General features: G+C 43.3%; 1 protein-coding gene across 1 annotated transcript in view; it reads left to right on the plus strand.

Moving 5' to 3' along the window:
- LOC124133043 (sodium- and chloride-dependent GABA transporter 1-like) overlaps positions 1-14,854 on the plus strand; it is a 46,900-nt gene extending 32,046 nt beyond the window's left edge. Inside the window, exons 3-13 of the mRNA XM_046497246.2 lie at positions 1,738-2,065; positions 2,774-2,906; positions 3,949-4,083; positions 4,920-5,023; positions 5,518-5,642; positions 6,255-6,367; positions 7,484-7,615; positions 9,788-9,890; positions 10,181-10,281; positions 10,799-10,966; positions 11,493-14,854. Coding sequence (XP_046353202.1) covers positions 1,738-2,065; positions 2,774-2,906; positions 3,949-4,083; positions 4,920-5,023; positions 5,518-5,642; positions 6,255-6,367; positions 7,484-7,615; positions 9,788-9,890; positions 10,181-10,281; positions 10,799-10,966; positions 11,493-11,600 — 1,550 coding nt within the window. The 3' untranslated portion in view covers positions 11,601-14,854. The remainder of the gene's footprint in view (positions 1-1,737; positions 2,066-2,773; positions 2,907-3,948; positions 4,084-4,919; positions 5,024-5,517; positions 5,643-6,254; positions 6,368-7,483; positions 7,616-9,787; positions 9,891-10,180; positions 10,282-10,798; positions 10,967-11,492) is intronic.
- Positions 14,855-15,137: the final 283 nt, after the last annotated feature.

Raw genomic sequence — 15,137 nt, forward strand, 5'->3', positions numbered from 1 at the left:
GATAAACCTGGGTGTGTATTGATGGACTTGTCGTGTGTGCATTGATGGACTTGTCATGCTTTTATATTTACGGAATGAATGACCTCGTCATGACTGTATAGGTGATCTTGTCGTGACTGTATTTATGAACTTGGGTGTGTATTGATGAATTTGTCGTGTGTGCTTTTATATTTTATGGGTCACAGGGTCACTCGAACATCCACTCCCTCACGCATCCAAACACTGGGTGACTCACTCATCCTCTCACTCACTCATCCAAACACTGAGTCACTTACTCACACAAACACTGGGTCACTCACGCATCCAAACACTGGGTCACCCACTCATACAAACACTGGGTCACTCACTCATCCACTCACTCACTCATCCAAACACTGGGTCACTCACTCATCCAAACACTGGGGCACTCACTCATCCACTCACTCTATCATCCAAACACTGCGTCACTCACTCATACAAACAATGGGGCACTCACTCATCCACTCACTCATCCAAACACAGGGTCACTCACTCATCCACTCACTCACTCATCCAAACACTGGGTCACTCACTCATCCACTCACTCATCCAAACACTGGGTCATCCACTCATCCACTCACTGGCTCACTAACTCACCCACTCACTCATCCAAACACTGGGTCATTCACTCATCCACTCACACATCAAAACCTATGGTCACTCACTTATCCACTCACTCATTCATCCAAACACTGGGTTATTCAATCATCCACTCACTCATCCAAACACTGGGTCACTCACTCATTAACTCACTGGGTCACTCACTCATCCACTCACTAGGTCACTAACTCATCCACTCACTCACTCACACATCCAAACCCAGGGTCACTCACTCATCCACTCACACATCCAAACCTATGGTCACTCACTTATCCACTTACACATCCAAACCTACGGTCACTCACTCATCCACTCACTCATCCAAACACTGGGTCACTCACTCATCCACTCACTCATTCAAACACTGGGTCACTAACTCACCAACTCACTCACTCACTCACTCATCCACTCACACATCCAAACACTGGGTCACTCACTCATCCAAACACTGGGTCACTCACTCATCCACTCAATGGGTCACTCACTCATCCACTCTGTCACTCACACATCCAAACCCAGGGTCACTCACTCATCCACTCACTCACTCATCCAAACACTGGGTCATTCACTCATCCAATTACTCATCCACTCACTCATCCAAACACTGGGTCACTCATTCATCCACTCACTCATCCAAACACTGGGTTATTCACTCATCCACTCACTCACACATCAAAAACACTGGGTCACTCACTCATTCACTCACTGGGTCACTAACTCATCCACTCACTCACTCACACATCCAAACACTTGGTCACTCACTCATCCACTCACTCACTCACACATCCAAACACTTGGTCACTCACTCATCCACTCACTGGGTCACTAACTCATCCACTCACTCCACTCACTCACTCACACATCCAAACACAGGTCACTCACTCATCCACTCACTCATACAAACACAGGGTCACTCACTCATCCACTCACTCATCCAAACACAGGGTCACTTACTCCTTCACTCACTCATCCAAACACAGGGTCACTTACTCCTTCACTCACTCATCCAAACACAGGGTCACTCATCCATTCACGACGCACACCCAACATTCGCGAACCCACTCCTCCACACTGTAACACGCCCACGGACAAGTGACAAGACTGCGACCGTTGTTGCAGGTGTGGGTTACGCTGCTGCCGTGATGGCGGCGTGGCTGAACGCCTACTACATCGTCATCCTGTCGTGGGGGTTGTTCTACCTGTGCTGCTCCTTCACGTCCCAGCTCTACTGGTCTCACTGCGACAACTGGTGGAACACTGGCCAGTGCCTGTCCGAGTACGACTTCCACAAACTCCCATTCAACTGCACGAACGAGACAACCTGGTTTGAGGTCAACATCACGTCGACTCTCAACTCCTCCACCGTCCTTAGCATGTACCCCGACTACAACTGCACACAGACGTACGACGCGAATCGTTTTAATTCGCCGGTCGAAGAATTCTGGTTGTAAGTATATTGTCAAATCCCCAATTTGTTGTACTCAGTCCGAGCTGTTGAAGATATAGATCTAATCGCGCTACTGATGAACTACAAGATCAGTAATCACGTATTTATGCAGGGTTGTATACAGCCAAGGTTTATAAATCTATGTGTTCCTCAAAGCGTTGTTGCTGTATGGCTCATAGTATTTCTCTCGTACAGGACTCTGACAATGAAGGTATATCTGATCACTACGAAAGACACTTAACTTCTGTTAGTTACTACCGTCCACCCATCTCCAAATAATCCGACCCGTCAAGATCCGGGGTCTTCAGCAACCCATGCTTGCCGAAAAAGGCGACTTACGGGATCGGGTGACTTGGTTGATGCATGTCATCGATCCCAATTGCGTGGATCGAAGCTCATGATGTCAATCGGGTGGTCAGGCTCGCTGACTTGGTTGCTGGTTGCGTGGATCGTTGCTCATGATGTCAGTCACTGGATTGTCTGGTCCAGACTCGATTATTTACAGACCGCCGTCATACAGCGGGAATATTGCTGAGTGTGGCGTTAAGCAACAAACAAACAGAAACAAAATAATCCATTTATAGCTAAAATAGCTTTTATTTGCCCCCATGTGACAAGGAACGTGTTTAAGTTATATTGCTGGAATATTGCTAAAACGGCGTAAAACCATATTCACTTAATATTATTATTATTATTGACATGTTCCAGTCGGTACGCCCTGCAGATTACAGATGGTATAGCGACACCCGGTCGGCTGAGATGGCAGCTGGCCCTCACGCTGCTGACAATGTGGATCCTCTGCTACTTCTGTATATGGAAAGGGGTCAAGTGGACAGGCAAGGTAGGCCAATAACATTCACATTGAGCATTCACTGCGGGACTTCAGTAGTACTTGCAGCCAATCAGATATGTTCGACATCTTCACTGCGGACACATTTGATTGCTCAAACGGAGTTAATTTCCGCAGTTTTTTTCATTGGCTTGTTCTTTGGGGAGATCATTAAAGTTAATTACAATACGTGTGTGTGTGCCGTGGCCCTACAGTAAACACTGATGGTAATAACAGTAAATCACATCGTGTAAACATTTCATTTTGAATCAGGCAATAGAATTACGATTCACCATCAGTAATGATACTTAACTCGTAACCATTGTTTTTATCCAGCACAGCTGTAGTGTTCAGAAATGGTGGCCCAGAACACAAAGTCTAACAAAGCAACAACAATAAGATGTCTTGTATGCAAGGATTTTTTTCAACAAGCTGGACCATGACTATTTCTTTCAAGCATTTTCTGGGACAATTTCTTTTTTCGATAAAACCTCCCACCACCCATCCCGACAGATTAAATGGTCGGTCCCTGAGGGCTAATATTAATACCAGTTCCTTACATCCGAAGTTCACTTTTCACATTCTTACTTCCTGCATTACTCACTCATCTAACCGACCACCCACACACTCAACCACCCACCCGACCACCCAAAAGGCCACCAACACACTTATCCACCCATACACTCAACCACCAACACGACTACCCACACACCCGACCACCCACACACCCGACCACCCACGCGATCTACCACCTGACCACCCACACGCTCAACCACACCCCCGACTAACCGCACACCCAACCACCCACCCGACCACACACTCTACTACTATCACATCCAACCACCCATCCGACCACCCACACACTCTACCACCAACACACCCAACCACCCACCTGACCACCCACACATTCTACCATCCACACACCCAACCACCCACCTGACCAGCCACACACGCGTCAATCCACCCAACCACCCATACACTCTACCGCCCACACACCATCCCACCCACCCGACCACCCACACACCACACTGAGTGACGACGTCTGTTGTTACAGGTGGTGTACTTCACGGCGTTGTTTCCATACGTCGTCTTGTTCAGCCTCCTCATCCGGGGACTCACCCTGCCAGGCGCCATGGATGGCATCCGGTTCTACATCGTCCCGGACATGGCGAGACTTAAGGAGTCGCAGGTAGGTCACCTTGTTGAAGCAGCAGCATCACCACAGTCATCATGATCAGCAGCAGTTGAAACAGCAGTGTGTTGTTGAGTTCATGGACCATGAAAATGTACATCTTCCGGAGGCAAGAGTGTTAACTGACTATAAAATTCCAGTTTCCCCCCTTGCCGAACTAGGCTTGTATTGTGGAGTTACATTTTGGCTGGACTAACGAGTCTATGCATAGTCCAATCAAAATTGCGCACCGATATAGAAATCCGGTTCGTAAACTGTCGTGCAGATTTCGGTTGATTGCAGGATTTGCAAAGCATGTGCACCGCCAACTCGTTGTCAGCAGATATTTTCCAATTCTTTTCATGTTTTTAATCAAAGTGCTCACGTGATTTGATGCATTTCGCGATGTAAGACCCGTTTTATCACACTTTAGATCTTGATTATCAATCAGATCGTCCTGACCGGGCGCCACCATTTTTTGTGAAGCAAACGCAAGTGATACGAGAGGTGGAATCTGATTGGTTCATAGGAGAGGCTTAGAAGGGACATAACGGGTAATAGACACTGGTGGCGCTACGATCGAGCCCAGTAATTCCAGCCTAGTTCGGCAAGGGTGGAAACTGGACTTTTAAAGTCAGTTAACGCTCTTGCCTCGGGAAGATGGAAAATGTATGAAGTTATCCGTACATAGAGAAAAGCCGAGTGCCGAGATAAACACAACGTGTCAGTGAGGGTTATAAACTTGGACAACACGTCAGGATCCGCAGAACGTGGGTTCGAATCCCGAATTTGCTGCGATTTCGATCTTTGGTTTGTCACCGAAGCATCACTACGACTACGACTTATTGTTACAGGTGTGGATAGATGCGGCGTCCCAGATCCTGTTCTCCTATGGTCTGGGACTCGGCACCATGATAGCTCTCGGCAGCTACAACAGATTCCACAACAACGTGTACAAGTAAGTACAACAACTAGTACAAGTAAGTACAACAACGTGTACAAGTAAGTACAACAATAAGTACAAGTAAGTACAACAATAAGTACAAGTAAGTACAACGTGTTCAAGTAAGTACAACAATAAGTACACGTAAGTACAACAATAAGTACAAGTAAGTACAACGTGTTCAAGTAAGTACAAAAATAAGTACAAGTTAGTACAACACGTGTACAAGAAAGTACAACAATGTATACAAGTAAGTACAACAATGTATACAAGTAAGTACAACATGTGGAACTCAGTACGTGTTCAAGTACAAGGGCACGTACAACTAAGAACAAGTAGGTACAACGTGCAAAAAGTGCAACAACGTGTACAAGTATGTACAACAACGTGTACAAATCAGTACAATGTGTTCAAGTAAGTACAAAGGCGTGTCTGCCTGAAAGGCGTTACAGGCAGCATGGGTTGAAGGTCATATCACACTCACGCGCTATTTCTACCTTCCTCCTCAGGGACGCTGTCCTCATCTCCTGCCTCAACAGCTCCACTAGCGTCTTCGCCGGTTTCGTCATCTTCTCCGTCGTCGGGTTCATGGCGCATGAGCAGAAGAAACACGTCAGCAAAGTAGCCGCCGGAGGTAAAATGAGTGCTTTACATGATGCTACGACAAGTATGTGCTGCTGAATACCGATTCTCCCCCGGATCTAATGATATTGACGATGATGCACATAATAATTATAAATAAAAGCGACAACAAACATTTCCATAATCATAATTATCCACAGTACAATTCCGACTATATGATTATCATGTGTTTATGAATCACTATCAAAAAGTGATGATACACACGCAAAGGCAAGTCAACTGTTCACCTGAAAAAAAACACGCGGCAAAGTTAGGGAATTGTATGGGACATAATTTTTTTCACTGGTGCTCCAAATTTAGAGCCGGCTTCACTTGTCTCCAATAAAACTACAAAGTGTGTTTGTTGTGTAACGCCGCACTAAGCAATATTCCAGCTTTATGGCGGCAGTCTGTAAATAATCGAGACCAGTCAATCCAGTGATTGATATCATGGGCATCGACACACGTAATTGGATACGATGACATGCACCAACCAAGTCAGAGAGCCTGACCACCCGATCCCGTTAGTCGCCTCTTACGACAAACATGGGTTGTTGAAGACCTATTCTAACCCGGATCTTCACGGGTGCTACCACTACTAATAATACTGAATGTGCTTGTCTAGGTCCCGGTCTGGCGTTCCTTGCCTACCCGTCAGCAGTGACCCAGCTCCCCATCTCGCCACTCTGGTCCATCCTGTTCTTCTCCATGTTGATCATGCTGGGTATGGACAGTCAGGTGAGTTGACAAACGACGTATACTCCTCAGGGAGCTGAGAATGACATGAGAGTGCACACTGATCCATTGCATATTATTATTATTTATTATTTATTATTTATTTTTTGAGGCGGTGGGTTCGCTCGGCACGCCGAAAACCCGGGTTCGATTTTTCTTTACATGGGTACAATGTGTGAAGTTTGGTGTCCCCTGCCGTGATATTGCTGGAATATTGCTAAAGCGGCGTAAAACCATATTCACTCATTGTTATTATTATTATTATTATTATTATTATTATCATCATCATTATTATACTCCAGAACGGGAGGTGTCACCTAGTCTTCTTTCTACCTAAACGAGAAGATCGACACTAAACATACATATCGCATTCACCGGTCCTTGGTATCGAATGAAAACAAATAGCGGACTACGTGAAGTTTCTTTGTGAAGTAAAATTAACATCAGCAGAACAGTTTATCATATTAATATGTATTGCCTAAAACAAACTTACGAGGGTGTAGACATTTGTAAATAAGGATGCCGCGCATCCGCACCTATAACCGGATGTGGAACACTTTTGTACTAAACTTTTGGGCACCAGTTTATTTCCGACCGAGCAGAGACTTTATTAAGTTTTAATATATCCGTAATATCCTTAACTCATATTTCGTTTGTACACCATTTATTCCATATTTTGTACCAGCGTTTGCCATCATTCGTCACCACTCGCCCCTTTCCGTAATCTGCAAGAAGACTCGTCCCCCTGTCGATGAATGTTATGTGCGAAAATACGACAAACCAATCACAATGCGCGTATGATTTTAAGTTCTTTGTCAAAGAATCACTCAGAAATATTTTTTTATTTCAATTGTTTTAGGTATGCCCGTTTGCGCTAAGACAGAACCCGGTCGCAAAAATGGCCATGAGAGGGGCACGAGTCGCTATTCGGCTTGTCCCGGAATAACACGAGTTGGTCACGAATGCGTTTACCATGAACGATTCCAGTTTTCGAAATAACCGAATAAACAAGCATGGCATCAAAGTATCTAGATCCCTCTATTGTGTTGAGCATGCATCAATCAAACGAACATCGCTCACAATCTTACATTAACCCTAGCTGAACTTTTCATGTTTCAGTTCTGTACTATGGAAGGATTCTTCACGGCTCTGATAGACGAATTCCCCCACAAGCTCCGCAAACACCGAGAGCTGTTTATAGGCGGCGTGTGCTTTCTGTCGTATTTAATTGGGCTTTCCATGGTGACGGAGGTTCGTTTGTATTACATGTTGATATGCCAATATTTCTTGACCCGATTAGAGACTTCCGCTCCTATCCGTTACATCCTGTTTGTTGCATCGTTCAGTTAAAATGTGTATCGTATTGACCCAAATGGGTGACCGCTAGGGGAGACAACTCTCGTTCGACCTGCTTATCGTGTGTCACTGTTCCAAAACGAAGTGGGACTCGACCACTTCATGGTTTGTCTGGTCCGAAGTCGGCTGACTAACACCAAGCGGACCAGGCGGAATTAGATAAATCTGAAGCTAAACACGCGACAATTCTGTCCGCAAATGAAGAACCTTTAAAGAACATTTAATATCCAGTTAAAGGTCAACTGGACAAACTTGGCACGTCTGATTTAAGCAATACAGGATCCTTTTGTCTATATTTTGAATTGAATTTTATAACGTTGCCAGTCTAGCAGGTAATGTATCATACAATATGTTATCCAAATGCTACCACTGTTGAAAAAATTCTTCTTGTCTGCCACAAAAAAATAACATTGTTGCCAAAAAATCAGGTTCATAGTTTAAATAAAGTAATATCTGTTCTGAAAAATATTTATGAATAGATCACAGTGCATTCGCTATACAAAGCCTGTGCGTGCTCCTTACTTTAGTTAGTTGATAGAGATTGACTTCTTCAGACAACCCTGTACTACACTGACGAGCAAAAGAAACTACCAAAATCAATATGATCATATTTGGATTCGAACACGAAGCAAAGTTCCAAAATTATGTAAAATCAATCGTAGAAATGCAACAGACACGTATGCAACTGCAAAATCTTGGTTTGGTTCACTTTGAACAATGACTTTATTCAGGCCAATATTGGAAGTGCACGTGCAGTTTGACCACAGGATGCATATAGGTCTACTGAACAGAAATTCGTCAATGAATAAAGAGTCCAGAGACCAACAGTATAAATGCCAGGTGTACCGGCAGAACAGAAAGGGCCATTAAAGGCTTCAGTTGGGAGCCAGACATGACACGGTCGCTGGACACTTGGGTTGCCGGGGTGACACAATCACCAGCTTGTCGTCACGATACGAACACACAGGTGGACATTGGGCAAATCCGGACAGGCAGGACACGTGTCATCACACCCAACGAAGATCGTTATTTGGGTATTCTTCATTTGGGGAACCGTTTCTTGCCTGGCGTCATCAGCATTAGCTGCCCTAGGGCATTTCGGTCGCTTCTCTGTATCCAGACGACTACACTGGCCTACATGCCTTTCCGCGGGACCACGTTGACTCAAAGACTCGTACCAGTATTGGCATAGAGTCATGTTTTCTGATGAGAGCAGGTTCCAGCTAGAGTAGATGCTAGAGCTCTTCGGGAAGAACACACGACTCGTTGACGACATGACAAAGCAAATATATACCTCAACGCCAGAGAATACTCAGTCTCGATTATCTGCCCCAAACCGATTCCATTGGGCATAAAGGCAAAATGATGGTGAAAATTAAATAAACGGATAACTGAAAATCAGTGATGAAACCGGGTTTTTCGCGAAAAGGGTAAGGATGTCCTGCCCTTACGGTAGACCACATACAGCATGCATCGTCCGTCATTTTCTAGAGGTCAATAACATCAACATTTTTCCATTGACTTCTCCAGTGAACAGCTGTTGAACCACCTTTATCGCCAGATTAGAACACGACTTAACACTCGTATTGACACACATGACATTAATACCAGGCACTCAGGGAAGAATGGTGCCGAATGACGTTATCCGCCATCGAACGAAGTCTCGAAGACGTCGTGTGCTGGCGCGTTTTGATTAAATCTCGCCTAGTGGCTGCCATTATAACTACAGTCAATCACGGTTGTGTCGAAGTTGAAGGGCCCTACGTAAATACCTCGAGTTATCCAAGGTTCGACACAACCGAAAATGATGAATAAAGAAGGAAATGCAGGGGTCATGATTTTTACTTCGAGACAACCGTAAGTTCAACATATCAAAGTTCGACACAACGGTGTTTGACTGTATTTCATTATTATCTGTTTGCTAATATCACGATTTCAAACCTACATTTGGAATATCGTCTCGTCTTTTTTTGTCAAGTCTGACATATATAAATTAAGTTCGGTGTAGTTTCTTTTGCTCGGCAGTGTTCATTAACATCACTAGTTTTTACTGTGTGTCTGTTTCAGGGTGGGATGTACGTGTTTACTATTTTCGATACCTACGCTGCCAGCGGGATGGGCCTGCTCATCCTGATATTCTTCGAGTGTATAGCCGTGTCGTGGGCCTACGGTATAGTATACTGTCTTCAGAATGTCAACACTTCACAGGGGCGGTGGGAAAGCATAGCGGTTAAGTGTTCACTCGGGTTCGATTCCCGACATGGGTGCAATGTGTGAAGCCCATTTCTGGTGTCTCCCGTCGTGATATTGCTAGATTATTGCTAAAAGCGGCGCACAATCAGACTCATTCACTTAAGAGTCTATAGGGAGCGATCGGCGATCTTATTTTTGTTCAGGACAATTTAAATTTGTTTCATCAGGATTGGATGCTGACTGCGTGTGTCAATTGTTGTCTTTCAGGTATAAACAACTTCTACGAGAACCTGAGGGAGATGCTGGGATTCTACCCCAGCGTGTTTTGGAAGGTGGCCTGGTGTGTCACCACTCCCGCCATTACGCTGGTGAGTCTTCCCCCTACCCCGCCATTACGCTGGTGAGTCCCCCCCCCCCCCCCCCTCCCCGCCGTTACGTTGGTGAGTATTCCCCCTACCCCGCCGTTACGTTGGTGAGTCGCTCCCACCGCCACCACCACACGTGTGTGTTTAACATCTCCCTCCCCCCTCCCTAAAAAATGCATCCCCACTCCCAGGTTCACGGGTTACATTGATGTGTTATTCCCAGTTGATTCAACTCCCCATGTCAAAAGAACCCGCCAAGTTCCTAGGTTCAGTTCCGCAAAATGGTCTTAGTGCTAAGTAGATCGTACACCCATACTTCAGCAAAGACTTACGATCATCGTCGCATTAAGATCGCCCCGCACTAATCCTCCTGTCTGGCGTTTCCAAGCCGACAAACAAGGGAGAATGGCGCCGAATATCGAATGATTAAGAAAACCTTATACTATCAACATTAGCCTTACGTTTTGCCAATCTTCTTCACGAAGTATACCCTATAACATAAACACTCTTTCCTTTTCAGGGTGTGACAATATTTACCATGTCATCCTTTAAGCCAGTGAAGTACATTGATTACGAATTCCCAACATGGGCACATGCTGTGGGATGCCTGTTGGCGCTTTCATCTATAGGAATAATCCCCATATACGCCGTATACAAGATCATCGTCACCCCTGGGCCCTTGCGGCAGGTCAGAACAACGACCTATACTGAACAACACAAAATTAGGGATCATGAATACTTTGGAGGAAATGTTTTAGTTGTAAAGACTGAGCGCACAATTTCATAAATGAAATCCTCGGAGAGATCTTCATATGGGCATTGCGCCTGTTGACCAATCCATTTTTAATAAAAATTATTTGATTAAACCCCAAAATTTAATAAAATATCCCCAAAAATGTTCATGATCTGAAATTTATTTGTTCAGGATATATATATATAATGCATTCATATAATTTAGTAGCACTGGTGGTCAAGTTACCTAAAGAGATGGACTTCATTGTGCAGAGTTTCGTCCCTTGGCCGTGTCGGGATCCGCTGATCGTTGGTCCAAATCAAGACTCGGGCTGATTATGAGGACGCAACACGGCGAATAATTTTAACTGTTGATCTTTTCAATAACAGAAATGAAAAGACTTTAATGTTTATTCGTGAATATATGGGTTTAACATATATCGATTACAGCCAGAAAATGACTTCTGCCCCAAATGTTTCAGCGTCTGAAGCAGCTGTTTCGCCCCGGAATCACCTCGACGCGCCCCGATGCCCCACCCCCGTACTCCTCAATCCCGCTGGGGACAACCGACGGCGTCGCTCGTCTTTGATGAATGGCTAGTATAGTGAGCACTGCATTGATGACGATGACATTACGTCATAGGTCACGTGTCTGTATCCACCAATCATGTGTCGTCTGATAAGAGTCCGATCAGACATGTTCAGTGTTGAGAGTCGCTTTATTGCCCGACTGGTCTTTAAAGTTCTGAAAGTGATGGGTTCCAGCACGCTATTGGGGTATATACGAAGGGACTCACGGTTGTGTCAAAACGTTCCTGGACAGTGGATATGCACGAAAAACGAAGACAGACGTCAAGAGATGCAGTGTCATGCCATGTCGCCCTGTTGTCAACAAGCGTCAGGATTCATGTAGTTGTGGAAATGGACGAAACCGAGTCATTTCTTTCTTTTAAATGCTTTAAGTAGAGGAAGAAGATACTATTTCTGCCCACACCGGGAAACATGGTTACGTTTTGTCAAGGTCACTTGGAACACCAGTAACGAAGCCTGCGATTGGTCAATCTCTAGATTCATGTAGAAACTCAGTGTCACTGTTGTGATTTTGTTGACAGTGAACGACTAGCGTACATACATTATTAGCTATATGAAACCATTTGAGCAGATTTTGAAACCTGTATTCTTACTAGAACGTAGTGCAGAGCTCTTGACACCAAAGTTGAAAATGACGTCTTTCAATTTAATGTAGAAACTCACATTTTTAGTTTTGGTTCAAGTGACTGTGGATGGTTGTGTTTGTGAAGGTTGGACAGACGAGTGTGTATTTATATATTCCCTACACAGAAAGGATTCTTTCTACTGACATAGCAATACAAGGCGTCAGACGCTTCCGGGCTGTCCAACACGGACCCATGTTGCCGGAAGCAGGCATCATTGTATATAGTAGCACGGTTCATGTTTTACACGTCTTGGCTGTTTGTTCACATTGCGAAGATTTTTTTACAATTCCGTTGAGTACTTTTATACCTTATCGCCTCGTGGTGGTTTTCTCGTTAACTACGAAATATTCCATTTTTCTATGACAAGTCGTCATTCACCATTGTCAGCGTGATATTGAGTTATATAAACATATTGTTACAGTTAGCCAATAGAAGGCTTTGGAAATGTGGTTGTGATTACGCAAAGTGCCCTGTATAGTACGATAGTAATGGATTTCAAAATTATCGACATCGATTTAATTTATATTTTGATGTCACATGTTCAAAACCCTTGTATGTTTTTTTTTTCGGTTGGGTTTTTCCGCACATGGATGAACTATATATGATATCAAATGCCAGTTAGTGGCCGTGAGTGGATGTTAGTTTCTGAGTAGTGCGGTGCTGCCACCACCACGGTTGGTAGTATGATGCACGTAGTCAGTGTGAACTGTTTGTACTCAATGTACATTGATGATGTATATATTCCTGACCTTATATAGGAATGTTCTTTCTCGTTTTCTCGTTTTTTTAATTGTATGAAAGTTGTTATGAAAATCTTATCACCTTTCATGAATCCTTTAGATGTTCGGAAAAAATCTACAAACATAATAATAATAATAATAATAATAATAATAATAATAATAATAATTATACAACCCTCTTTGCTGCATTTTAAGTTTAATCTGTAAATAATAATTAAAAAATAATAAAAATACATCCATAAAACATTGTGATCATGAATGCTTGTAAATGCCTAATAATGAGTTCGAAAATGGTAAAGAAACAGAAAGATGTACAAAGATACCGGTAGTTTTATTACAAATGTAACACCTGTCCTTACAAAACGGGACTGGAGGGAGGCCTTGGGGTTAAAGTGTTCGATTCCCCGACCTAAAACTATACCCACTTACTACTTACGAAACATGCAATAATGTCTCAGCTGTACTAACGGTTTATATATATCGTGGTATAAAAAATGCATATTCAAGTGGAATGCATTTCAACCTAACTAAACAACACGGACAGTGAAAATAATGGCATCTGTAACCTGTGAACGAGAACGTCCACTCAGAGCTAAACATACTATACACTTGATTTGATTTAATTGTTACAAATTCCTTGGTATTTTGAAACCTTCTGCTCCCCACACTAAAGGGACGCCTCACCCTGGACGCGAGGTTGCTGTATGGTTGTGAAGTTAGTTCATTGATATTTGGTAAGAAAACATTTATACGCCTGGAGAATATTTTCAAGATTTTGCCCTGGCCTTTTATTCCTTTGAAATGGTTTTGTGCTTGGTGATAAGTAATCTTTTCTATTTTCTGAAACATGGGAAAAATGTCCGTGCAGGCCGCTCTAAGAGTGGTACTATCCGTTGACCGTCACTGAACGCCATTCTACCACATCGCGTCGTCTAGTGGAGTAGCGATACAAGTATTTGATGTAGTTCGCCGGAAGCGCCTCACCACATGCGCAATAACAATAAGCGCGAGGTGTACCAAGCACTTGCCTTGGTTTTATGACATGACAACAGTTTTGTGTTACATCGTGTATCATGATTGTAGGTTATATAGTCGGGAGGAGCTCTTGTAACTTGGAGAAAGACATCAGTGTCATGTCACGTGACAGAAATAATTCCAACATCGAGTAGGTTTTTGAAAACCGTTTTGATAGACTAATGCCATGTTGGTATTCCAGAGTGTGGTTGGGCTGAACGTGTCATCGCAGCTCGCGATGTGGTTCATATTTTCAACAGCTGACTTGGCTATTACCAGGTCGTCGTGATAGAGCTGGAACTTAAGCTGTGGTGTAAAACAACATTCATTCACTCACTCCGTGGATGCAATCGTCATTTTCAGGGTGGCTCTGATTTTTTGCCAAATAATACTGTCAAGATATGAATTATCAATATTTTAGGCCACAACAAGATGAGTATTTGTTCGTCGGTGGTAATTTTATTTTCAAAATTAAATGACATTTCCTCTCACGAAACATACTCTCCCTACCAAGGTTTAAGAAAGGAGTTAAAACACAATATTTGATAAGCCCACAGACGGGTATTCAAGTAGTTCATTGTTAGATATAATAAGTGTACAATACACACGTGTATTGGTTGAGACATTCCCTATTAGAATCTGACTTCCGACCAATACTTTTGACGAGCAAGTACTCAACGTGTAGTGAGTCTCACCATCTACCTGTTTTGCACTGATGTTTTAAAACTGTTGCTAGACTACACGGTAGCGTCTTGACGTTCAGTGTTGTGATATACATATTTAGACAATACATGTAGCAGGATGTTAGGTTTTAATTCCCAACATCTGGGACGTAGAATTTAAACATTCGTAATAAAGTATTCAAAATTCAAACCCTTTCTTTTGTCATGAATACACATGTATCTCGTTATGCCAAATGATTTCACCTTCAAAGGAAGTCATTGCGATTGTGTTCATTTGTTAATTTTGGAGTTGACTGAACTTCTTGGAAGAAAATATACCAATAGAAGAACGGTTTATTCAACCATTGGCTACACTATGTCGATGGAGGAGGTATCCATCTTGGATAGGAACTCGTCTGCTTAAATATATTCAGTCAATGAAAAATATTTTGAACAAATTATCCAATATAGGAAACTCTCACCATTAAATATAC

Source organism: Haliotis rufescens, unplaced genomic scaffold (genome assembly GCF_023055435.1).
Source record: "Haliotis rufescens isolate VD_foot unplaced genomic scaffold, xgHalRufe1.0.p SCAF_23, whole genome shotgun sequence".
Classification (NCBI taxonomy): domain Eukaryota; kingdom Metazoa; phylum Mollusca; class Gastropoda; order Lepetellida; family Haliotidae; genus Haliotis; species Haliotis rufescens.